Raw genomic sequence first — 27,265 nt, 5'->3', positions numbered from 1 at the left:
ACTATGGCTTTATCTTCAGGAGGACCTTTTGTTACAGCAGCCGGACATAGTCTTGCACCCAAACCTGCACAATCTGCATCTCCATGTGTAGAGAGAGAGGGTCGGCATCAAACTGCATTTGATCTTCCTCCCGAAGATGAGCATGTCATCCTGGTTGCAAGCCCTAGAACATGTTAGTGGCCTTGTGTGGTGCCCATAATAACTATCTCATGCAGGCCAAACTGGTGGATGTCCTTCTGTTTTTTTTTATAGCTAGCCCAGCAAGGACTTGCATTTACTACCTTTAAAGGTTATCTGTCGGCCATTTCAGCCTTTTTATGTTTACTGGACCAACTGTCCTACCCTTTGTATTGAGATTTCTAAAAGGTTTGACTAACTTATTTCCTCCAAAACCTTTTGCGATGCTACAGTTGAATCTGAATGTAATTTGGTTCTCACTTTCCTCCTGTACACACCTTTGAAAACAATGTACATCTGTCTGCGGCATCTCCTGACTCTGAAAACTGTGCTTTTGGTCACAGTGACTTCAGCCCTCTGTGTGTGTGAACTCCAAGCTCTCTCTGTGCAGCCGCCTTACACCATCTTTTGCCCACATAAAGTGGTGTTGTGGACCAGGGCGGCCCTTTCACCAAAAGTCGTGACTGCTTTTCATGTTTGGTAATCTATCACTTTCCCAATGTTCAAAAAGATACTCCATTGACTGGACCTCCAAGGAGCTTTAAGCTTTTACATCGATCAGAGACCATTGGGTGGATGATTAGCCCTTTGTGGGGGACTCTGGGGCAAAGAAGGGCAAAGCAGTGCAGAACAGGACTCTGTTGAAGTGGCTAGTCCTTCTGCATTAAGATCTGCAAGGCACTGGCCAATAAGCAATTTCCAGAGGGATTGGTGTACACTCCACCAGGGCCTGCCATTAACATCTTCAGGATGTGATGTAGGAATTGGTACAGATGTTCACTACTGCCTCAACAGTCAGGTTCGACGGGATGGGCCATACAGTTCTGTAAAACTTTTTGGTATGAGACATTCCACAGGTCTGGGAGGTGTACTGCTTTGGTATCTTTTGAAAGCTCAGGAATGTGCAGTTAGAAGTATCCATCAGATGTCACTTACCTTCAGAAACGATCTTTCTGGTGAATACTCTATCTAACAGAAGATTCCTCAGACCTTCCACCTCCCTGTTCTATGAAATTGTCTCTTACATTTAACAAAAAAAGTCCCAATTTAGGAATCTGCATGCTGGTTCCTCTGATTATTGTTGGGCTCTGCATCTGCGCGAGCAGACAGAGTCAAAAAAAGAAACTGAGGATGACACACAGGGGTGGCACTTAATATTGGGCTCCATCACCACTTCTGGGGACGAATGAAGTCAACGTGAAGCTGTGAAGCCGCACGATTCTACCTACCAGCATGGCGAGCATTACTGTTAAAATCTTCCCGATCCAATGTAGTGCCCGTGGGTATTCAAAATTTGAAGAATCTTCAGTTAGATAGAGTATCCTCCAGAAAGAGCATTTGCAAAGGTAAGTAGTTTGTTCTCGTCTAGCCCCAAGTCTGGAAGACCTACCAGAAGATAAAAAGAATGAGGCGCTCAGTATTTTGAGTGTGGGTGAATGAATATCGACGACAATCATAGATGTGTCTATACTTGTAGCAAACATGATTCAGGCAGCTGGCGGTTGCAGCTGTCGTAAAACAGAGATGGCTATATTGCACTTCATTTAGACCAGAAATACAAAGTAGAATTTTGGAAATGCTATTTGATGGTGAATCTTTTTTGGGGAAACATGCAGAAGAGGCAATCTAAGGCATAGAAACAAAACTGGAAAGTGCCAGATCGCTGGTAGTACTCCAGCAATGCAGACAACAGTCCTTTAGGCCTTACAGAGGGAGATGACAGCTATCCTATAGAGCAAGATATCAGCTGTACAGGGATCAACCAGCCCATTTCCAGCATCAACCATGCTATCTGCAATACCAGCCTCAGTACAGGCCATCAACATCATATTTGAGAACTATGCCAAGACGAAGAACTGCTATGCAATCTAGATTGCGGGATACTGGAAGAAGCTGATGGAGCACAGGCACCGATCACCAAGAGTCACTGCCCAGTTGGTGGGAAAATGTCCTTGTGCTTAAGAGCTGGGAGCAGATCACAATGGACAGATGGGTCCGCAAACTAGTGGAAAGGGGTTGTAATTTTGAGTTTGTTGAAAGACCTTCAAATAAACCACCATGCAACATCTACATCTGAAAAATTTGCAAGCTGGAATTTTTTCCATGATGAAAAGGGACAATGGAAAAGGTTCCCAAATCCCAGAAAAACATCAGGATTCTCTTCTTTTTTTTTTTTTTTTTAATTAAGAAAAAAGACAGGCGGGTGGATGCCAATGTTAGATATGCAGCAGCCTAATATTATCTTCAAGATGGTTTCACTGTAGGAAATTATTCAGCTGTTAATAGAATCAATTTATGACCACTTTTGATCTGCAAGATGCCTATTTTCACATTCCTATTCAACCTAGCCATCGAACATACTGCCTTTCGGGCTGAAGTTTGCACTAAAGATATTTATAAAGTGCATGTCACTTGTTGCAGCTCATTTAAGGAAACAAGGCCATCAACTGTTTCCATATTTGAACGACTGGGTGATAAAAAGTCCATGGTACAATTTGGTCAGAAAATCAAAACAAGCATGTTTGCGCTTATCCCGGAATTTGGGATTAACCGTCAATATAGAGTAGTTGTTAATAAATCTATGTACCAAAATTCAGGTTCTGGGAGCAATTTTGAATACAAGAAAAGCAAAGGCATTGCCCCCCAGTGGAGAGATTACCCAAATTACAAGACCTAGCAATTCAAGAGCTATATCACGGTACAACTCCTCTTTTAGGCATGATCTCCTCCTCTATTCCAATGATTCCACTCTGCAACTGGCATATTAGGCAGCTCCAGAGAGTGGATTCAGATAAAAGGGTATTTCAGCGATGAGGTTGAAGTAACAACAAAGATATAAAAAAGGATTGTTGTTGTGGATGAAATGAGTTTCTTCATAGAGCCTGCAAAGTCTATTTCGATGGAAGACATGTCCATGGAAGGATGGGGAGCTAATCTCCAGGAACTGGTTATCAATGGCAGGTGTCCTTGGGAAGAAAGTTGCCTGCATGTAAACCTAGTGCAGCTCAGGGCAGTGGGATAAGGACTTCAGTCCTTCTTAACGAGACTGAAAGTATTCTCACTGTTGATACACTGACAATACCAGCACCATGTTTTGTATATTAAAACAATGTGACCTAAGATTGAAAGAATTATCGAAGCAAACACAGGCCCTTTGAAACTGGGCAACACAGCACAGAGTATCTGTAGTAGCAGAATATTTACCTGGGCAGAAAAATTAGTGGGTGGATGCCCGCAGTCGTAGTGCACCCAATTATGATCAGCAAAATCCCAGATTTGCAAGATGTTTGCAATGTGGGGCAAATCGAAAATCTATCTCTTCGCTAAAGACTTAAATCGCAAATGCCAATTCTACAAAAGTAGGTGTAAATTACCAGTGTAGTGAGGGGAATGTCTTTTTGATTCTACGATCAGGAACTTTTACATACGCAGTTCTGCCTCTTTCGCAAATTCCACAAGTGCTACACAAATAAGGTAATCTTGCTGATTAATTCTAATCCCACAAGCATGGTCATGACAATTTTGGTTTACTGAAAAAAATTCTACTCTTGGAAACGATTTCAATTCCACTGTCACAAATGCAAGACCTCTTGTCCAGAGCCAGTGTTCAGATCCAACTTCCAGATCCAACATCTATATTCAGATCCAACATCCATATCCAGCATCGTTGAAGGTTCGTGCTTGGCTCCTGAACACATTTAATGTTCAAGTTTAGAAATCTCGAAATACTGCAGGGAAATCCTGATGGAGGCAAGCTCTACATCAACAAATAAGAGTTACTGTGGTAAATGGTAAAGGTTTGTGACTGGTGTGAACAACAAAGTTTACATCCTATGTCTGTAATGCCACATTAGATACTTCCCTATCTATTAAATCTTGCTCGATCAGAGTTAGCCCATGTATTGATTAAAGTTCATATGGACTCAGCTTCTCATTTCTGAAAAGAACTTAAACCTTAATTTATAGTAGTAGGATAATAAAAGAATTCATGAAAGACCTCTTGAGGTCTTTTCTCCTGTGAAGAAATCATAAGTGATTTGGCAACTCAATATAGTTCGGTCTCAGCTTATTCAAGAACCATTTGAACTGATTAATAGGGCAACATTAATGTTCCTTTCATAGAAGGTAGGCCTACTTTGGCATTGACATCAGCTAAAAGAGTCAGCAAAATCCAAGCCTTCACAATCAAAGACCCATTTCTCCAGTTTCAGACTGACAGAGTGATGTTAAGAACTAACCCGAAAGTTATGTCTAAAGTACCATATATATAAATCCAACAACTTCTCCAGAGAGATCCATACATTATTTTGATATAAGATGTCCTTAGTTTTCTTGGGTTCCCCTGCAAATTTTTCACTTAACTGAGATCCCCTAGGAGTCGCCATACTTTTCCTGCCCACTAGTTCAGGGAGCTTGGTGGCTAATGAGGTACTTTTGGCATTCGATGACATTATCATCCTCTGGAAAAAGTCCAGGTCAAGAAAGGCCCCTACCTGAGATCTAATTGCTCTAGAAGTTTCATTGAGTGAACTAGGCATTAATATCCTTGGGCTAATGTTATGATCATTAGGGCATGAGTGTCTCACTCTCGTACGGTTTACCTTGCTAGGGTAGTGAGCTTGGATCTAAAGAACAAAACCTATTGTACACTGGGACGTTGTGCATATCTCCTTGCAATAGCTGGTTTACTCTAGGATACTTGCAGGATAAAAATTAAGGATTTTTCACCGCTCTTGACACTTATTTGGGAGTCCAAAGGGGGCATATACAAATATCCCAGGGGAAGTAAGTTCACCTCTTACCCCTTAAGTGATCATTAGAACTGTTAGTTAGCGAATCATAAACAACTGTAGGGTCTCTAAAGTTGATGACCACACAATCTCTGGGACGGTCCTCTGTCTCCTTCCCAATCCACTCCACACGCTGGGTGCACAGTATGTTGCTGGCCATTGAAGTTGGAAAGTTCCTGTATTTACCCAGCCAGTTGAGCCATTTATTGCTCAGTTCGGTGTGGTTTTCTCTTGCCCATCTCTCAAACCAGGGGCCACAGACATCACGACTACATATGGACAGGCCTCTGGGGGTAAGTCAATAGTCACAGGGGCCTTATTTTGAGGCGGATTGGGAATGGCCGCTCCATTTCTGCGATTACTTCTTGATGACAATACTCCAGAGTCTCTGTTAAGGGTGTCAATTGGACGTGTGTTTCCCTTCAGACTATTACCTCCTATGCTCCGTACTTCTCCCAGGACATGGCCAGGTCCTATACTGCTTCTATGGGTCTCGGATAGTTCGGTCCTGAAGTACCAACTCCATCCGCTGGTCTTCCTTTGGGGGGAAAGTTTTGGCATGAGGATGTTTGCGATCTATATTGGCTTTGGTCAGTGCGATTACTCAAATCGAGGACAACTATTTTGTCCAGAAGCTGCATGAGTTCATGGCAAATCACCCCCTTGAGTTGGTCCATTACAGTGCCTATAAACTCATCTATCTAATATTGTCTCTGTACAACCAGATTTTCGCCTCCTTTTAAATGTGACAATGTTCCGGTATTGGCCTTAGATTTAGCAAGCAGAGTGAGCATCGGGGCATCGCTGTTGGGGTAGCACTTGGTCGACGTTACCTGTTTTGCTTTGATCACGGTTGGGGTGCTTCCTGTTGGGAGTTCCCTTCTGCCAAATCAACAGTTTTGGGCCTAGTGGGCATGGGCGCTTGTTTGTTGGCGGTGTTGGAGTCGCTATCAAGAGTCGGTAGTAGCTACAATATCTGTATGGGACTTCAACTGGGTAGAAATGGGAGAAACAAGGCTAGCTGGACTTTTGGGGGCTTCTCCATCACCCCCAAGTGAAAGACTCCTCTCCGTGAGTTCAGTTTCATTCGCAATCGCACCAATAGCTTGCTGGAGCATTTTGTCAATAGCAGTCACTTTCGCAGGTGGCTGTATGGCAAGCTCCCCACCAGTACACTTCCGTTTACCCATCGTAATGAGCCCTCTTGACCCAGTAGTAAATGGTATACTTTTGAGATGGTTGATAAGGCTTACCCCTTATGTTTTTGGTTGTTTCAGTGCAAGAGGCCAAGAGGGGTGGCCCAGCCTAGCCTCCTCCTGCTGCGGACTGGCGCAGACGGGATTCGCTCTTGGCCTGGATTAAGCCTGGGCAGCGGGAACCCTGCACTAATTAATAGAGCACCGCCGGGCTCATTTTGCAGTCGTTGGCGGCTTCCTGGTGTAGTGGCTGATGGGAGGGTTAGGTCTCACCCCGAAATCGCAGTCACAGCAGTCCTCCGCAGCGGGAGCCCTGCGCTAATTTGCAGAGCACCTCCAGGTACGTTCTGCTCCCCCCCCAAAAATAGCGACAAAGGCAGTCCTGTGCAGCTTGAGCCCTATGCTAATTTATAGAGCACCTCCGGGCGTGTTTTGCAGTTGTTGAGGGCTTCCTGCTGAATTGGCTGATGGGGGTTGAGGTCTTCCCCCGAAATCGCGGTCACGGCAGTCTGCCTTGGTTCCAAATTGGGAGATCCTGACTGGGAAAATATATCAATATGTTTTATATTTGCCTCTTTCAGAGACATGGCAAAGTCATGAAATTAGTTATCCTAACTTTGCCATCTACAATGTTAACGCCGGGTGTTGTGGGATGGGTAGGCCCTCAGGAGGCTTTGTGACCTGGATTGGTGTTGCTTGAGATCAAAACAATTGAGGAAGATATTCTTTGTGTGACTATTAAACTACCTAACGGCTCCTGAGTAAACCTCTATAACATATACTTGAGACCCACCGTTAAAGGCTTGGAATCCACCACCATAGACAAGATAATTACCCACACAGCAGGTCTCCATCTAAATACGCTAAGACTTGTGGGGTTGGGGGGATATAAATTGCCAGTTTGAACCACTGGACCTGGCTTATCACTATTCTCTGGCTGAGGAGGATAGGATATGGTCAATCCCATGGCTGTGGTAATCGGGCATTATAGTGACCACAACGCGCTTGAGATGGATTTAGAATTCCCTAACAATTAAAATGTGTAAGCCATCCCCCAGCCATTTGATTATAGGGGTAGGCTTTCAAATAATAAACATAGAATCCATTGGCAGGCAGTGGTCAGGGCTGAGAGGGCCTTGAGATCCATATACTATAAGGTAGGCAAAGCTTTGGAGGTGTTTAGTACTTTTGAGCTAGGACCCAATGATGAATTAGCTGTAAAAAAGGCAGAAGAAGTGGGTAACTCCATTTTTATGAGCTTAAAGAAGGACTTTTTCAGTGATGCAACTAGACAAGGAGTAGTGTACAATCCATTTTCAATTAAAAGTGTAGTCTGGCTAAAAGTACTCTGATAATTGCCATCAAGAGCTATAGGAGGGACGAGGTTCAAGAAAAACAGAGCAGAATAGAAATTAACTATAGCAGCGGCGAAAAGGGAATTGGGCTGCCAGAACTGGGACCTTTTTTTAGCTGCTTTTTACGAAAAAATAATCAAACCCTGTTCTGGAATCTAATTGCCACTGGGAATAGAAAAGGAAGAACTAAAATGAATAACAATGTAGCAGCAGATGCATGGATAACCCACTTCACCAACTTATACCGACAAAACCCTGAGCTGAACAAACTCCCTGAATATCCGGTCATCTCCCTGTGTTGTGGAAGAGAGAGGGAGGATAGAGGTTTTCCCCCGATTATGTGTAAGGAGTTGGAAGATGTAATTAGAAAGATAGCCCAGTGGAAAGCACCTAGCATCGATAAGATCCCATTAGATCTTTTTCTATGAGAAATAGGTGTGGTCACCATACTTCACTGTGGTATTTAATGGCATTTTAAACGGTGCAAGAATACTTAAGTCATGGGTCGGGCCAAGTTTCTCCCCAGCTATGACGATGGCTGTCCCTTGGTCCCTGCCAAATATAGACCAATCAGTTTAATTGATACTGCATAGAAACTCGTTAGCAGGGTCATACTGAGCAGGCTCCAATACTGGCTTGAAGAGAATGAAATCCTTTGCCCACTTCAAGCTGGGTTTCTATCCAACACTTCCACCGTGGATCAGGTCTTTAGACTCCAGATGATTTATTGGAAGACTGTTAACCTCGAGAAGGGAAGGCCTTATGCAGTATTTGTTGACCTAAGAGCTGCATTCGACCTTGTTCCAAGAGCCATGCTGTGGGATCACCTTGTAGAACTAGGCATCCCAACCTACCTGTGCAGCATAATTGAGAAACTGCACCAGAACAACTACGCACAATTAATATGTGGCCAGTTGGGTGAAGTTACCGATCCTATTCCAGTGAAGCCTGGCGTAAGAAAGGGCTGTGTATTGGCCCCACCCTCTGGCAGGGAAATTTATGCACTGCGTCTAGCGGGCCTGTGGGTATCTGGCCCTCATGTTCGCTGACAACACACTTTTGTTGTCAAAGTCCCCCATGGGGCTGCAGAAAATACTTGGTTTCAACAATTTCTGAGGGTCGAGGGGGTGGGAAACTATATTAGCGAAACAAAATTTATGGTTTTTATCCTTGTCCCGTAACACGCTCCAAACCCACCCAAGATGATGTCCCATTAGAACAAGTACGTCAATTTGATTATCCAGGGAGTACACTTGATGAGAAGCTGTACTGGGCATCACATGTTGCTAAAAGAAGATTAAAATTAGAACGGCAAAGTGGGGCTCTGCTGAAGCTGTATAAAGGTTTGTTGTGTAAATTTGTAACATCAGTAATCCAACTATATACGTAACAGGCACCAGCGACTGCACTTTATGGCGCAGAGCTATGGGGCCATAAGAACATCATACCCCTGGAAATGGCTGAAAACAGATTTATCAGGAAAATGCTGTCTACAGTCAGCACTCCCTTAGTACATCTTTTTTCCGGAGACTTATCTGGGCCTCACCTGAACTTCTTCCCTATCGAAACGGGTTGGTGGAAATTTCCAAACATCCAAACGCTGTTAACTTACCATGGATTAAATATGTGAAAGACACCTTAATGGGGATGGGTTTAGATAACATCTGGATTGACCCAGCAGGCTGTGGTACCAATATTACTGCGAAGGAGTTAAAAAAAACATTTCCACACCTATAAACTTGGCATTCGTTTAACATGGGCACAAGGCACTTTAACTACGTTGTTTTTAATGATACAAGACAACTTTTACTACGAATAGTTGTTAGACGATATAGAACCAAATTTAGCTCAACAATTATACATTCAGCTCTGACATGGAAACCTGCCCCTCAAATGTTTTAGGTCGAAATGGGCAATTCCTTTAAATAATATAGACCAGGAGTGTAGCTTGCGTGGTCATAAGAAAGAGGACATATCATACCTGCTATTTTTTTGCCCAGTGTATAAAGAACCATGGAACAAATAGCTTATTCCAATTTGGCAAAAGCTGGGTGTCAGTAGGTATAAGGAAGTTATCAGGATTTTTCAAGCTGATATGACTCCCTTTCTGGTCTTTGCAGTGTCCAGATATGTGTTTCACTCTTGGTTAAAAAGAAATAAGTAATAAAATATTAGCAAAATCCTACCTAAAATGGCCTTACCACTATTCATAATTTTATAATTTACGTGCTTTTTTATCTTGTACGTGAAGCTGCAAGGATTTTGTGTGACTTTGTCTATCCGAATGTCTCATTTATTTGTCTTTTCACTTTTCTAAATATGCCGTCATTGTTTTTAATGTTTGGTTTTCTATTTTAATATTTAATGTGTATCTCTTTTATGGCACATTACCCAAATAAAGAGTATTTGAAATGATATAAGATGTCTAGAATTCTACCTGTATAAAACGGAGAAGTTTAAGAAATCAGAATGAGCTCCAGGTTGGCTTTGGCATCCCGCATAAGAAAAAAGCCATTTTCAAGCAGGGCATGTCCCAAGGGGTTGCAACTGCGATTTAATTATGACATTTTAAAGGGTCAGCTTTCCACTAAACAGCAAGGTGATGGCTCATTGCATCACAGGTGTTTCTACGTCAATGGTTCTGTCCACTAGAGTGTCATTGATAGATATATGCACAGCAGCAACGTGGAAGAATATACACAGGTTCATTTACAAGACACTACGGTCCAGAAGAGACCGTACAAAAGGATAAACAATGAGCACGTTAGCATTACATCATCTGTTTCAATAAGGTGAGCCACTCTGAGGTTTTTTCCCTTTCATCCACTATGATCTTTTAATGTTTCTTAATATCTTTTGCTTGTTATTCTGATTCAAGCATGTGAATCTAGAAAAGATCCAATACTGTAAAAGAAAAAAGTTACTTACCTGTAATGATCGTTCTCCAGTGTTGGTTTCTGTCATAGATTCATATGCAACCCACCCTGCGCCCCATAAGAGGCGAACCTATTTGTATTACTCCTTCACGTGATTGTCTTTTATTGGTTCGACTTTGGTTCATTTTAAATTATGTGACTAGTCTTCTGAAGATGCATTTTTATAGCTTTAGGGCTACGTTTAACATGGAACTGCTCTTGTAATGTTACCATAGGAAATCTCAGCTCAACAACAGAGATAATTCAAGCATGTGAATCTATGAAAGCTACCAATACTGGCGAACTACCATTACTGGTAAGTAACTTTGTTTTCTCATTCTTTTCAAGGTAAATATTTATGTAATATGTGTAGACTTCCTGTGAACAACACAGCCTTGAAATCTGCCTGCTGTAGTGTGAAGTGGAAGGTTTTACTTGTCTCCTGTGTACAGACTTCCCTTTGAAAGCACATGCTGCCAGGGTACTGCTGAGGCACCAAGACATTAGGCCCATTCGTCTGAGTTCACTGTAAGCCAATGGCACATTTGCGAACCTGTTTTGACAGAGGTGGTGCTGATGTTGGGCGCATGGATGTGCATATGTTAGACAGATTAATGGACCTGCGCTGACAGGCGGATGTATAGACGTTGGCATTGCAAATGTGTTCTGGCCTAGAAGATGCTGAGAAATAGCCTATGCAGAAACAACAATTGATGGACAGAATGCAGAACAATGTCATACATTCACCCCAGTACAGAGATCTGGACCTAGATCTATCATTTTTTTGGCTCCCCATGCCATTCCAGTTTGAACCTAGCCATATGCAAATCAGTCATGATACTACGCCCAATGGGAACAGTCCAGCCTGAACTGCCAGGCCAGGTCCTCCCTGGACTGGAAACAAGCATCCTAGGACGGGTTTCAGGGTTTCACTCATCATCAGCCAGGATAGCTTGACTCCAGTGGCTCGTGAGCTACTGGTAGCTCTCCAGCTGCCTATATGTAACCCAGCCTACTAAATTAGAAGCTTTTGCTTGGTTGAAATACATGTGTACCACTATCGAAAAGCATGCATTCAAGAAGAACATAGCTTAGTGATGATGAAAATATTGAGGTTAACTTCTACTCTGAAATCCGAGCCTTGGGCATCAGCACTTAGTACATTGATACCACTGACTGGCTGACTCAGAAGGATGGGACACTTCCTTTTCTTCCCATTGTTTACTTCTCACCGTTGACCAACAGTTTCTGATGGATACATCTGCCAGTGGATTCCTCACCTTGTGAATATCCCCTGCGCCAGCATTCCACGGAATGTTTTTTTTCCCCAGCACTCCACGTCGACGTGGGCGACGTCATAATACATCGGCTCCGCTCGCGACTCCGTAGACGTCACCGGAGCCAAAAGAGGCCCACGTCGGCGTGATGACGTCAGTTCCCTTTTTTCCGCGCCGTCGACGCGCAACGTTTTTTTCCAGTACTCCTGCTACTTTGTAGTGCTAAGGTGTTTCTGTTACAAAATTCGGTGATGTCTTCGATGAGGAAGTCGGGCTTTAAGCCCTGTAGAGAATGTGGCGGACATATGTCCATGACGGATCCACATGAGGACTGTTTGTGGTGTCTTTCTTCGGACCACGATGTCGAAGACTGTGAATGTTGTAGGAGGATGAATCCTAAAGCTTTAAAGGAAAGAAAGGCCAAATTGTTTATGGCGAAGATCGGTAAGGAGAAGAGAGAGAGAAAGAAAGAGAAGTCGAGGCCGGGGTCATCGTCTTCGAAGTCAAGAAGACATCATAAGAAGAGGAAACACTCTTCACGACGTCGGTCTTCGAAGAACAGGAAGTCGAGGTCGACTTCACCTCGGCGTCATCGGAGTAAGGGCATTTCACCTTCTCCTTCTCCCTCTAAGACTCCGGAAGGTTCTCCGTCGCCGAAGCGGGCTCCGGCGCATTCACCGGCGCAGTCTCCGGAGCAGTCCCCGGCGCCATCTCCGGCGTCGTCTCCGGATCGGGTGCCTGTTTCGGATCAGGAACGAGAGGAAGAACCGACTCCGGCGCTGGAAGAATCTATGGCTTCGGTGGAGGACACTACGGCGCCGCAGCCAAGTACTCCACAGAGGGATACAGGGTCGGTGCCTTATCCTCAATTTCCTGCTCCAGGTACTGATTCTTCTCAGTTCTTGAATGCCATGTATGGTATTTTCAATAGGGCGGCCTTCCCATCCGGAGCACCAACTGGTCCCGTGGGTCCTATGGCGTATTCATTGGGGGTGCCGCAGCATTATGCTCAGGCCCCCTTCATGCCCTTTCTGCCGATGGCGCCTTCGTGGCAGTTTCCGGCGCCGTCTGGGGATCCGACATGACTTCGGATGGACCATCAGACTTCGGAGCCTTCTTTGACGCCGCTGACGACTCCATCGGCGCCGCATCCGGCGCCGCCGACTCCATCTATGGCGCCGCCGACTCCAACACCTCTGGCTCCACCGACGCCGCGTACGACATAGACATCGCCGCCTCCTCGCATTCGATCGAGAAGGGAGGCCCAGAGAGTATTAGAAGAAGGAAGGTATAGAGCAGAGGTAGAGGAAGGTGAGGTGGACACATCCTCTGATGATTTTGAGGGCATACAAGAGGCTAGTGGCCTGGACACTACCCCAGAATGGGAACACACATCAGCAAGATCCTCTCCGCCTCAAGAATTGGTTCCATACCATACTGTGATCAAAAAGGCTGCAGAGCTGTTAGATTTACAATTGCCCACGGCAGAGTATAAATCGAACTTGTTGACGGAGGTTCTGCACTCTCCTATGTCCACTTCGGAGCCTTTACTGCCCTTTAATGAGGCCATCTTGGAGCCTGTTTTGGATGTATGGCGGAAACCACTTTCTTCTCCGGCGGTTTCCAGACAGGTGGCAAGAAGGTATAGGGTGGCGCCTGGGGATCCGGATTTTCTATCGATACACCCGTCTCCAGAGAGCCTAGTTGTGCAGGCATCCTGCTCGAAGCATGCTTCGGGTGCTTTCCCTCAGTCTCCCGCAGATAGGGAGTCTAAGAAGGTGGACCAGGCTGCTAAAAAGACCTTCTCTTCAGGGAGTATGGCCTTAAAGTCATCTAATGCCACGTGTTTGCTGGGGCGTTACATACACGCATTGATGGACTCAATGAAGACTTTGGCCCCTAAGCTGCCTGAGGGCGATAAGGTGTCCTTCTTGGAGGTGGTTACGGACACTCAGGCCGCTGCCAGACAGGTGATCCAGTCAGGATTGGATACGGCGGATTCGGTGGCGAGGATTATGGGTTCCTTCATAGCTGCAAGAAGGCAGGCATGGCTCCGTTCGTCGGGATTCTCCGCGGATGTTCAAGCCACGTTAGTGGATTTGCCATTTGATGGGCAGAAGTTGTTTGGTGAGAAGGCGGACTCTGCACTGCAGAGATTTAAAGACAGCAGATTAACAGAAAAGTCTCTGGGTCTGCAGGCTCCTGCAAAGGGTTCTAGTTTTAGAAAATTTGGCGGCTTTGGAAGATCGTCTTTTCGCTCCTACCGACAGCCTCAGCAACAACAGCAGCAGCAGCAACAGCAGAATCCCCTCTATAAATCCTATAGAGGGAGGCAAAGGGGTCGGAGAGGTTCTGGATGCAACCCCTCTTCTTCCTCCTCCTCCTCTGCTCCCAATGAGGCTTCAGGGAAGCAGCCCTAGATCCCCCATCCCGGATCATGTAAGACCTGTGGGGGGTCGGGTGTCCTACTTTCTACGGGGTTGGAAATCTGTTACGACAGACCTTTGGGTTTTGAACCTCGTAGAGACTGGGTACGCCCTTCCCTTTCGGGAGTTTCCTCCCCCTTACCCTCCTTGCCAAGGTTACTGCTCAGAGGACCATCTGCTTCTCCTGCAGAAGGAGGTTCTAGCTTTGCTCCAAAAGGGTGCAATAGAGGTGGTTCCGGAGCAGGAAAGGGGCCAGGGATGCTACTCCCGGTATTTCCTGATTCCCAAAAAGGACGGCAGATTGCGTCCAATCCTGGATCTCAGAATCTTGAACTTTTACCTGAAACAGGAGAAATTCAAGATGCTGACCCTTGCGCAGGTTCTTCAAGCGTTGCAGCAAGGAGACTGGATGGTGTCGCTCGACTTGCAGGACGCATACTTCCATGTGCCAATCCTGAAGTCGCACAGGAAGTATCTCAGTTTTACGGTTGGGTCGCAACACTACCAATTTGCGGTCCTCCCGTTTGGTCTTACTACCGCACCTTGAGTCTTCACAAAGGTGATGGCAGTGGTGGCTGCTCATCTCAGGAGGTCAGGGATTCCAGTTTTCCCCTACCTGGACAACTGGCTTCTGAAGGCACAGTCCCCAGAGATGGTGCAGCGTCATCTGCAGGTAACATCTCAGCTGTTATTCGACTTGGGTTTTTCAATCAATGTGCCCAAATCTCACCTGGTGCCCTCTCAACGCAACCTGTTTATAGGGACAGTACTGGACACTACTGTGTGTCGAGCATTCCCTCCTCCTCAAAGGATTCTCGACATTCAGGAGATGGTCCCTTTATTCCACAATGGAGCGGTTGTTCCAGTTCTGAAGGTCCTTCGCCTGCTCGGTCTGTTCGCTTCCTGCATTCTGTTGGTCGACCATGCACGCTGGCACATGAGGGCGCTCCAGTGGTGTCTCCGCAAGCAGTGGTATCAGCACAACGGAGATCTCAGGGAGTCGATCAGGATCTCCAGAGAAGCTGCAGCGGATCTATCTTGGTGGAGCGCAACCTGTCCCAAGGGAAGCCCTTTCATCTACCTCCATCGGTGGCCACAGTGATAACGGATGCCTCCACTTTAGGGTGGGATGCTCATCTGGGGGATCTGGAGATCAAGGGTCTTTGGTCTCCAGAGGAAAGGTTGCTTCACATCAGCCTTCTGGAATTGCGGGCAATACGTTTGGCGCTCAAGGCCTTCCTCCCTTCCCTTCGCGGTCAGTCTGTTCAAGTCCTGACGGACAACACTACCGCGATGTGGTATATAAACAAACAGGGAGGGGTGGGGTCTCTTTGTCTTTGCAGGGAGTCCCTACGTCTGTGGACCTGGGCTCAGGTCCATCGGATTTGTCTGATGGCAAATCATCTGGCTGGGGTGTTGAACGTTCGTGCGGACAGTCTCAGTCGGCAGTTCTCCGCCGACCACGAGTGGAGGCTCCATCCGGAGGTGGTTCGTCACGTCTTTCGGACGTGGGGGACACCTCGGGTGGACCTGTTTGCCACCCGCGAGAACGCGCACTGCCCGTCATTCTGCAGTCTCCAGTTTCTGATGCAGGGGGCGTTGGGGGACGCGTTTCAGTTGAGTTGGGGCTCTCGACTCCTTTACGCGTTTCCTCCCATACCCTTGATTCCTCGGGTTCTGAGGAAGATTCGCCAAGACCAGTCCCAAGTCATATTGGTCGCCCCGGATTGGCCAAGAAGGGTGTGGTATACAGATCTTCTCCACCTCTCCTTGTGCCCTCCGCTCCGTCTCCCTCTGAGGGCAGACCTCCTCTCACAGTCGGAGGGGCAGGTTCTACACCCCCACCTCCAGAGCTTACACCTTCATGCCTGGAGATTGAACGGGGCAACCTGAGCTCTTTCTCTCTCCCATCTGATGTGGTGGACGTTATTTTATCGGCCAGGCGACACTCCACCAAGTCCATTTACTCCTACAGGTGGTCTAAATTTGTAAAATGGTGTGGAGAGAGGTCCATTGACCCTTTAAAGGCCCATCTTTCTGATGTACTCCAGTTTGCTCTTTCCTTGGCTCAGCAGGGCTGCGCTGTGGCCACAGTCAAGGGCTATCTTTCGGCCTTATCGGCTTTTCTTTGCCTTCCGGATCAACCTTCACTGTTTAAATCTCCGGTTGTTCTGAGGTTTATCAAGGGCCTTACAAACATGTTTCCTCCCACTCCTTTTGTAATGCCACAGTGGGACCTTAATCTTGTTTTAACCTTTCTGATGGGGTCCCCATTTGAGCCTCTACACGTCGTGTTTGCTCTCCGACGTCCCCCCGTCGGTTCTCGGTTGCAGACGAGGGGGGACAGGGGTTCTGTCCCTGCGGCTCCCTTGTAGCCTGGGAGTCCCGCGGCCTACCCGCCTTACCCGGTTCTGTCGGCGACTCCCGAACAGGTGCAAGAGTTTCTTGCCACCATGGACCGCCTTTTTAGGCCTCGGGCTCCCGTTGGTGCGCCTTTGGGCCCCGCGGTCCCGTGTCCAGATCCGGAGGCGGAGCAGTGGGTGCCGTTCGTTCCACCCTTGCCCCGGTTCCAGGACCATTTCTTTCCTGCCTGGGATCCGCATTGGGAGACGGCACTGGGCCGTCTCCGACGCCGTTTGTCCCTTCTCCAGCTCCGGCTCTGCCACCGCGGCCGGTTCCTTCTGCAACGGAGGTGGAGGATGACTGGGAGGGGTCCGAGGACCCTCTTGCCCGTCTATGTGGCTCCGAGCAGGACTGGGTGGACGATCTGGAGGGCGCCGGCAACCTCGATGTGGCTTCTGACCCAGGGTTTGCGTCTCCCCCGCCTACGATGGATGAGGGCGCTTCCTACACGGTGTTGCTCCGTCGGGCTGCTGAGGTCCTCAACCTTGATCTTCCTATGGTGGCCTTCAAAACTAACCTCCTTAGTGAGGTGCTCCAGACGGCGTCGACTTCATCGGAGCCACTGCTTCCCTTAAACAACGCCCTCACCGACGTCCTGTTGGGCACTTGGTCCCGGCCAGCCACAGGGGACCCTGTGGATAAGAATGCCGCCAGGCGTCACCGCCCGGCGCCTGGTGACCCCCACGTTTCTGACCACTCATCCCACGCCTGAGAGTCTGGTCATCCAGGCCTCGAGGTTGCAGATTCCCTTTCCCACGGTTCCACCGGATAAGCACTCTAAGAAGCTGGAACAGTTCGGTAAGCGGTTGTTCTCCTCGGCCAGCTTGGGGCTGCAGTCGGTGAACACCGCCTGCTTATTGGGCCGCTTTTCCCACGCGGTGTGGGATACGGTTGCTCAGGTGTTGCCTCAGTGTCCTGAGGAGGTCCATGCTGTGCTTTTCCAGGCGGTTGCTGAGGCTAAGGATGCAGCTAAGTTCGCCATTCAGTGTGGTTTGGACACCGCTGACTCGTTGGGCAGGGCCATTTCTACGACTGTGGCGCTGCAACGCCACGCCTGGTTGCGTTCTACTGGGTTCTCGCCCGACGTCCAGAACTCGCTCATAGACATTCCTTTTGACGGCACTCGCCTATTTGGTGATAAGGCCGACAGTGCGCTGGAGCGATTTTAGGACTCGCGGGCCATGGCCAAGTCTTTGGGTCTTTCCACGAAGAGCCCAGCCACTCCTGGTTTTCGTTCCTTTCGTGGCCAAGGCAGGGGCGCCCAGGCACGTTCCTTCAGCAAGCCTGTGCAGAACCAGCCTCAGCGCGGCCGCGGACATGGCTTCCGCAGGGGCAGCTCTGGGAATCAGCGTGGGGGGAAGTCCAACTCCGCCCCAGCTGCTTCTGCCTCCAAACCTTCCTAATCCGAGCTTTGGGGAGAACCCCACGCCAGTGGGCGGCAGGATTTGCTATCACCTCTCCCACTGGCACACTATCACATCGGACAAGTGGGTGTTGCAGATCATCTGCAAGGGTTACTCCCTTCCCTTTCAGTCCACCACTCCAGCCATGCTACCTCGGTACCACCGCATGTCGGGGGAACACTTGGCGACTCTCCAGCAGGAAGTTGCGGCGCTCTTGGCCAAGGGGGCCATCAAGTGCATCCCTGGACCAGAAGTAGGGAGTGGTTGTTATTCCCACTACTTTCTGGTCCCCAAGAAGGACAAAGGGGGTCTGCGTCCCATCTTGGACCTCCGGAACGTCAACCGCTTCCTCCGGAAGTAGAAGTTCAAAATGCTGACTCTGGCTCAGGTCTTGGCTGCCCTCGACCCTGGAGACTGGATGGTAGCGTTGGACTTGCAGGACGCATATTTTCACATCCCTGTCCTGCGGCCCACCGGCGTTACCTGCGGTTCACGGTAGGCCAGGAGCATTTTCAGTTTGCCGTGCTCCCCTTCGGCCTTACCAGTGCCCCTCGGGTGTTCACGAAAGTGATGGCGGTGGTTGCAGCTCACCTGCGCAGGGCATGGGTGTCAGTCTTCCCTTACCTCGAAGACTGGTTGTTGAAGGCGGGCTCGCCCCAGGCAGTCGTCAACCACCTTCAGACTACAGCTGACCTCCTGCATTTGTTGGGGTTCTTCATCAAAGTGCCGAGTCCCTCTCAGAAGCTCCTCTTCATCGGTGCGGTTCTGGATTCGACGCTGTTTCAGGTTTATCCTCCCGAGCAGCGAGTCCAAAAATATTCAGGCTAGGATTCCGATTTTTCTGCCTTTGTCCCGGGTTTCAGTCAGGATGACCCTCCGGCTTCTGGGCCTGATGGCCTCCTGCATCCTGCTGGTGACATATGCCAGATGGCATATGGAGGCTCTGCAGTGGGACCTGAAGTTCCAATGGGCACAACATCAGGGCAACCTGTCCGCTCATGTCCAGATCTCAGAGGGCACTGCATGGCAGTTGCAGTGGTGGCTCACGAATCGCGATTGGGTCAATGGCAGATCCCTCTCCCTTCCCCAACCGGAGCACACAGTGGTGACGGATGCGTCCCTCCTGGGATGGGGAGGCCACTTGGGAGAGGCGGAGATCAGAGGCCTCTGGTCTCCGGCGGAGTCCCGGCTCCATATCAATCTGTTGGAGCTTCGGGCGTTCCGACTTGTCCGGGGAAGTGTCGTGCAGGTGTTCACGGACAACACCACCGCCATGTGGTATTGCAACAAACAGGGTGGGGTGGGGTCCTGGACCCTATGTCAGGAGGGTCTGCGCCTCTCGACATGGCTGGAACATCAAGGTATCACCTTGATAGTTCAACACCTGGCAGGATCTCTGAGCTCCAGGGTGGACGAACTCAGCCGCCGGTGCTTGATGGATCACGAATGGCGGAAGTGGTGCAAGGTCTCTTTCAACGGTGGGGAGTGCCTTGGTTAGATCTATTCGCCACCGAAGAGAACGCGCAATGTCTTCAGTTCTGCACGTTGAAATTTCCAAGGCGGCACTCGCTAGGCGACGCTTTTCATCGCGCGTGGAGTTGCGGTCTATTGTACGCCATTCCGCCTATACCACTTCTGCCCAGAGTGCTGAAGAAGATTCGGCACGACTGGGCCCAAGTCATCCTGGTGGCTCTGGATTGGGCACGAAGATACTTGTATCCCGAGCTACTCAGCATGGCAATCGATCCCCCGATCTGTCTGCCTCTTGGGGAGGATCTTCTGTCGCAGCAGCAGGGGACGGTCCTCCACCCGAACCTGCCCAGCCTCCACCTCCATGCGTGGAGATTGAGCGGCGACAGTTGGTAGCTTTCGATCTTCCTCCCGAAGTCTGTGATACAATTCTGGCAGCCAGGCGTCCCTCTACTAAAACGGTATACGCCTGCAGGAGGAACAAGTTTGTGGCATGGTGCACAGCGAAGGCTGTGGATCCCCTTTCTGCCCCTCTTTCTGAAGTCCTTCTGTTCCTTCTTTCTTTGGTCCAGCAGGGCTCTGCTCTGGGCACTATCAAAGGTTATCTTTCGGCCATCTCCGCCTTTTTACGGCTTCCAGATCAGCCTTCTCTTTTTAAGTCCCAGGTTGTTAACCGTTTCCTGAAAGGCATTACGCACATGTTTCCTCCCGTGCCGTTCATAATGCCCCAATGGGACTTAAACCTTGTCTTGACATATCTGATGTGTGCTCCCTTCGAGCCCTTTCATAACTGTCCTTTGCGTCTTCTCACTCTCAAGACGGCTTTCCTGGTAGCTATCACCTCTGCCAGAAGGGTGAGTGAGCTCCAGGCTCTTTCTTCCAAGCCCCCTTTCCTTTCCGTTCACCCGGAAAAGGTGGTTTTAAGGACCCGTCCTTCTTTCTTGCCAAAGGTGGTCACGCCCTTCCACATCAGGCAGACCATCACTTTGTCCACCTTCTTTCCACCTCTGCATCCTTCAAGGGAGGAGGAGAGGCTCCACCGTCTGGACCCAAACCGTGCTCTCACATTCTATCTGAAGCGTACACAGCAGTTCCGGGTGGATGACCAGCCCTTTGTTGGCTATGTGGGCGCCAAAAAAGGTTGGGCTCTGCACAAACGGACCATCACTCGGTGGGTCGTTCTGTGCATCAAAGCATGTTACTCCTTGGCTAAGAAGGAGCCTCCTGTGGGGCTGCGTGCCCATTCTACCAGGACAACTGCAGCCACTACTGCCTTGGGGCGCGGCGTTCCCTTGCAGGACATTTGTTAGGCAGCTACGTGGGCATCGCTGCACACGTTTACCAAGCATTACTGCCTTGACAGTCGGGTCCGGAGAGACGGCTTCTTTGGTAGTTCTGTTCTCCGTGTCTTCCTGGTGTACTCTTGTTCGCAGACCCACCACCGGGGTTGGTATTGCTGGGGTATCTATTCTAAGGTAAGGAATCTATCACTAACGTGACTCTTTCAGATGCACAAGTTACTACTTGTGTAACAATATATCTGTAAGAGACATTAGTTAGTGATAGATTCCTTACCGACCCACCCATCCTCCCCATTCTGCGACCTTATTTCTAGGGTTAAGGTCATCCTTTTCAGGGCCCTAGTTTCATGGCCCCAGCGGTCAGTTTCTTGCATGGCTCTACGTTCCTGTCACAGAAAGTCGTGTACAGAACTGACGTCAGCGTGCCTGGGTGGCGCCTAAGTAGTCTCCGTGACGTCATCTCGGCGCTTACGACGCCAGCGACGGACGCGGAGCCGCTCGATGCCACCTACTGACGCGCAGGGGTACTGCTACAAAAAACCTTCCGGATCCAGTCTGACGCCTGGGGATATTCTAAGGTAAGGAATCTATCACTAACTAATGTCTCTTACAGATATATCGTTACACAAGTAGTAACTTGTGCTTCTGGCTTGGAGTTGTTTAGTTCTTGCCATTGGAGGAGTGGTGAGGGCTATTGTATCTCCACAATCATTCAATTTAAACAAGAAATACTACTGCTACATAGAGAAGAGTCCGAAGAGGCGATATTTATAGCATCCAGTATTATCAGATGCTATAATTATTGTATCTGACACGAGCCACTTGTGATCAGGATCCTCATGTACTCACCTGGGTATCGGCATTGAAACGGTTAGAAGCCTCACAGTCAGGTTTTCCAAGCATTGGAGGGACAGCATCCACACTACTTTCTGTGCAGGGACCCACTGAACGCTACAATACCTTTGGAATGGGAGAATTGTTGGTAGGGGTGTGCAACAGATGACCTTTTTCTTTCTCCATCCTGCAGCAATGATGATGCCACAGCAACAGCCTATGATGATGCAACAGCCGATGATGATGCCACAGGCCCAGCCCATGGTGATGCAGCAGCCGCAGCCCATAATAATGCAGCCGCCGCAACCGCCCCAGTCTGACACAGCCTCTTTGAGGGCAGCAGCTGAGCAGCAGACCTTCATCAACCAGCAGGCCCTCCTTCTGGTGAGCAGCAGCACAATGAGCATGCCAATGAGGAGAAAGTGGAAGATGGAGAGAATAAGAAACTGGAAAGAAGTATAGAATTATCTGAAAAATGTTGGGTGAAGGAGTGAGCTGCAGAAGGTCTGTAAGGATATCCGGAGCGGCCACTGTGAAGTGGTGGGGTGAGGAGGGGGGGGATGGGGGGGGGGGCACACAAAAAAGACAAAAAATAAATGAAACTACACTTACCTGCTCCGACGGCCGCCGCCTTCCTCCTAATCCTTGCACCCATGTCAGGAACTTGGTGCAGACTGCGCAGGCTCCCAGCTCCCATACCCATCCCTGCTTACATGCTGGGAATGCTATTTCCAGCAAGTGCGCAGCATTGGGACTGATCGGAGCACCTTGGTTTGGCGCTCAGACATAGAGTGGTAGCCTGTGTTGGTTTCTCCACCCAGCTGTACAACACAGCTAGGTGGGAAAGGCTATGCGCACATGGCCGGCCAAACCATCATGCGCATATAGCAGTGCCCACCACTCTCCCCTCCTCCGTGGTGCTGCAGCATCACTGTGGCTGTCCCTGCCCCTCCCTCGGCTCTGCTTTCAGGACGCAAAATAAAAAGATAATAAAAACATGTTACCATTTTATTTGTCCTTGCCTCTGCTGGTTTTCAGCAGGGGGGCGACGCTCTTCCGCCATAACGGTGAAGGTTATTGCTTGGCTTCTCCAACAAGTAGCTCGTGAGCTGCTGGTAGCTCTCCAGCTGCCTCTATGTAGCTTTCCTGTGTGTTGCCAAGCCTACTAAATTAGAAGCTGTTGCTTGGTTGAAATAATATGTGTACCACAATCGAAAAGCATGCATTCAAGAAGAAAATGTGTGGATTTTCAAAACTCAGACGCTGATATTTGGAGAAAATGGTTGCATTTTCAAAATATATGAAAATATGATATTTGAGTGATATTTCAAGGGGCGTTGAGGAGACTTATTAGTAATATTGACGGGGCAGTGCAGCTATGGCTGTTATGTACAACCCACATGAAGGCATTCCACATTGACAAAGCCTTTTTATATTACTGCTGGAAACCATGCCTGATGAATTGAGGTGAACACTGCGCATAATCTTTCATATTGTGGACAATAATAAATTCTTGACTGATGTGGTCAGTATGTAACAATAACAATATTAGTAGCTCGGGGTGATTTTCACTAAAATTATGTAGTTGTCATCCCAGAAAATTTATGAAATGGAGCCTATATAGGGACAAGGGCACTTCCACTCTGCAAGTATTCCAGCATAACATAACATAACTTTTTTTTTTTTTTTAAACATTTTTTTTATTGTTTTCCAACTCAACAAGGCAACAATCATCTCACCATCCCCACCCGTCCAGGAAGTACCACACATGTAGCAGCAACCCCGACTCTCCTGAAGACGGCTCAACCTTCCTACCCGGTCCCCTACCCCCCCTCCCCCACCCTCTGTCAGTGTGCCCCCGTCCCCTACCCCTTTCCCTCTTTCGACGTGCCCCCCCTCCCTAGACAATAAGATACAGGAGCCCAGCCTCTCCCTAAACAAACAGAACCTTCCAGCTTGCCCAGCCAAAGGTGCAGGCGGCCAGAGCCCACCGCCTCGCCTCTTCTACTCCCCGCTCCCCACTACCTCCTGCCCGTCAGACCCGCTCTCCTCGGCCCCAGCCTCGGACATCAACCCCTGAAGTTCTACCACCAACGCTTCCCATGCCTGGGCCGTCGCCAGCGCCTTTTCGTCATCTCTCCGGAGGGCCAGTTGCACCCGGAGCGTGCCCTCAGCCCCCGCCCAACGCGCCAACGCCGATCTCCAGCGCAGGAAGTTAGGTCCCCCCCGGGATTTCCAGTGCAGAGTCAGTTCCCTCTTGGCCATTATCAACCCCAGATCATAAAATTTGCTAGTAACCTTCGTGCGGCGAGTGTGGGGGAACCAAAGCAACAAACAGGTCCCCATATCCGGGGCAATGGAGCGATCAGTTACCTGGTTCAAACAATCCACCACTGCTTCCCAGTAGTCGCCCAACTGCGTACAGGACCAAAACATGTGCCGAAAGTCCGCACCGTCTACCCCACACCGCGGACACTGAGAGTGCGCTCCCCCGAAATATCGCAGTATCTTGGCCAGCGTCAGGTATGCCCTGTGTAACGTAAAAAACTGGACTAACTGAAACCGGGCATTCCTCGTTCCCCTCCAGGCCCTCCGCACCAGCGTGGACTCGGGGATCTCTTTTCCAAGGTCCGCTTCCCACTTTTCCCTCAGGGCGCCCAGGGGGAGGAGTCTCTCCGTCGACAGCCGGCGATAGAGGCAAGTGATGGCCTTAGTCGTCCCCGCCGCCATCACTACATATTGGCAACCCGCGGCAGTCGGCGGTTCCGAAAGCCCCATGTTCCAATGCCTCTGGAGGCTCGCCACCAGGGCCGCATGAAGCAGGAAGTCTCCCCGCGGGAGCCCATAAGAGTCCTGCAAGTCCTGGAAAAGCAACAGTACTCCCTCTCTAAATAAGTCCCCCACCATCTGTACCCCCAGTTCCTCCCAGACCGCTAACCCCGACCAATCTCCCCCATGCGGGAACGCCGTACACATCCCCAGGGGGATCTCCGGGGCATAGGGGTGGACTATGGCGGCCCTCCTCTGGCATCTGTTCCAGCATAACCGGAGGGTACGTTCCTCCAAGGTGAGCTGGGCGAGGTCTAATCTCTGGTGAAGGACTATAAAGGCCAGCACATGTCGCGGTATTAGTCTGCCCTGAGGGCCCTCCGGGCCCCTGTACTCCCTGGCCACCGCCTGTGTAAGCCATTGGAGCTGGGCCGCCAAGTAGTACCACTCAAAATCCGGTGCCGCCAAGCCCCCCTCTGCCCTTGGCCGCCGCAAGGTGGTCAGCGCCACTCGACGCCTTCCCGAGCCCCAAATGAAGCCCGTGGATAATACCCGCAGCCTCGCGAAAAACGTCGCCGGGATCCATATAGGAAGGGTGCGAAAATAGTAAAGAAGCCGTGGCAGCGCCACCATTTTCAGCAGCGCCACCCTCCCAGCACACGAGAGTGGGAGCGTACTCCAAAACCCCATGCTACCCCGTAGGCCTCGAAGTGCCCTGCCAACATTCCCCTCCAGCAAATCAGTCTGGGTATGATAAATGTTAACCCCCAGATAACGGAGGCAGCTGCTTTCCCATCGGATATGTCCCAACGCCCGCGGGGGCCGTCCCCCCTGCGACAACGGGAACAAGCTCGTCTTACCCCAGTTGACCTTAAGCCCAGACAGCCGACCAAACTCCTCCAAGAGGGTAACCGGTCCGTCCAGCGCACTCTCCGCATCCGCCAAGAACATCAGCAGATCATCTGCATATAGGGAGATATAGTGTGGATCCTCCCGCAGGGAAACTCCCACATAAGCACCCCCTCGTCGGGCATGAGCCTCCAGCGGTTCGACGGCCAGGGCAAACAACAGGGGGGAGAGGGAACACCCCTGCCTCGTCCCCCGCCGTACACGGTAGGAGGCCGATATGGTAGCCCCCGTCTTCACTCGGGCCGTAGCATCGCTATAAAGCAACGTGGTCCAGCGTACGAAGTCCTCCCCCAAGCCGAACTCCCGCAGCACTCGGTATAAGTAAGGCCATTCCACACTATCGAAGGCCTTTTCTATGTCGACCGACAGCGTGCAGGCCTCCGGGAAAACTTCCCGGTCCATTTCCATCACTCGCAACAACCGTCGCACAGAAGTAGCCGTGCTGCGCTGAGGAATAAAGCCCGCCTGATCCGGGTGGATTAAGGCGGTCATATGACTCAAAAGGCGCGACGCCAGTATCTTACTCAATATTTTATAGTCCACCGTCAGCATGGAGAGCGGCCGATACGCCGTACGCGCGTCGGCCTCCCCTCCAGGCTTTAATAAGGGTATCACAATCGCCTCTCGAGCAGAGGCGGGCAAGCACCCACGCTGCCAGGCCTCGCTGTACAGGACCTGCAGCTGCGGCGCTAACAGATCCGGGAACGCCGCAAAGAACTCGACAGGCAACCCATCCGCCCCTGGGGTTTTCCGACGGGCCATGTGCCTAATCGCCGCACGAATCTCGCCCAGCGATATGGCACCCCCGAGATCTTTCCCAATCTCCGGGTCCAGTCGAGGGAGGCGGGCCTCCAGTAAGAAGCCCGCTAGGCCTTCAGGCTCCCCCTCCATAGTGCTATCGTACAGCCCAGCATAATATCTGGCAAACCGCTGATTTATCCCCATCTGGGAATAAACCGGGGCACCCCCCCGCTTCAACCAGAGAAAGTATCGGTTCCCCCCGGGCCGTCGGGTTCGCCAACCACGCCAGAAGGGATCCCACCTTATCCCGTTCCGCGTGCGCTCGCATTAAGTAGCTTTTATGGTCAAAACAGCTGAGCTTCTCCACCTGCACCGCCACACCCTCACGTGCCTCGGCAACAGCAGCCAACTCACCGTTTCCTGCCTGATGCGCCCGTTCAGCCGCCCGCAGCAGGGCCTCCGCCCCATCAACCTCCTTCAATAAAGTCTTCCGCACTCCGGCTGTGGACGATATACAAACCCCCCGAACAACCGCCTTAAACGCGTCCCATTCCGTCGCCCGGCTTGCCGTCGTACCCGAGTTCCGCTCAAAATATTGTTTTATGCAGTCACTAACCTCATCCCGGAAGACCGGGTCCTCCAGAAGCAGGGGGTTAAGACGCCACGTGGGAATAACTTGCCACTGCCTGGACCACTGCAGCACCCCCATACAGGGGTTATGGTCCGAGAGAGTTTTAGCTAGATATTCGCTATGCCGCATCAGCGATTGGACGTCCGGGGAACACAGTATACCATCCAATCGGACATACAGCTCATGAGGGGCAGAATAGAAGGAGTAATCCCTGTCCAGCGGGTGATGAGTACGCCAAGTGTCTACCAGACCCCAAGTAGCCTGCCAGCTACGTCGGCTATTGGCCACCCGACGCACCACCGACTGCGCCAGGGGCGGGTGGGACCTATCCAGCTCCACATCAGTCACTGAGTTAAAATCCCCCCCCACCACCACCGGCCCCGTCAGATACGCCGCCAACTGCCCCGACAGCCTGGAGAAGAACGCGGCCTGGTCCATATTAGGGGCATATACACTGCACATGCTCAAGTCCCTCCCGTCCAGCCGCCCCTGCACTGCCACAAACCTGCCCTCTGGGTCTACCAACGTCATCAAGGGTTGAAAAGGGACACCTGCTCTCACCCAGATCAGAGCCCCCCGGGCAAACCTCGAGAAGGTTGTATAGTACAATTGACCCCGCCAGCGCCTCTGCAATGCCTTCCCCTCCTCTCTAAGTGGGTCTCTTGAAG

General features: G+C 50.0%; 1 protein-coding gene across 1 annotated transcript in view; it reads left to right on the top strand.

The window, feature by feature from the left end:
- Positions 1-27,265, top strand: part of MYO15B (myosin XVB) — a 1,465,505-nt gene that overhangs the window by 879,118 nt on the left and 559,122 nt on the right. The window contains exon 29 of the mRNA XM_085614939.1: positions 21,741-21,931. Within this exon, the coding sequence (XP_085471065.1) occupies positions 21,741-21,931 (191 nt within the window). The remainder of the gene's footprint in view (positions 1-21,740; positions 21,932-27,265) is intronic.

This window comes from Triturus cristatus, chromosome 7 (assembly GCF_964204655.1).
Source record: "Triturus cristatus chromosome 7, aTriCri1.1, whole genome shotgun sequence".
Lineage (NCBI taxonomy): Eukaryota > Metazoa > Chordata > Amphibia > Caudata > Salamandridae > Triturus > Triturus cristatus.
The sequence above is the reverse complement of the archived record's forward strand: the minus strand, read 5'-3'. Positions and strand labels throughout refer to the sequence as shown.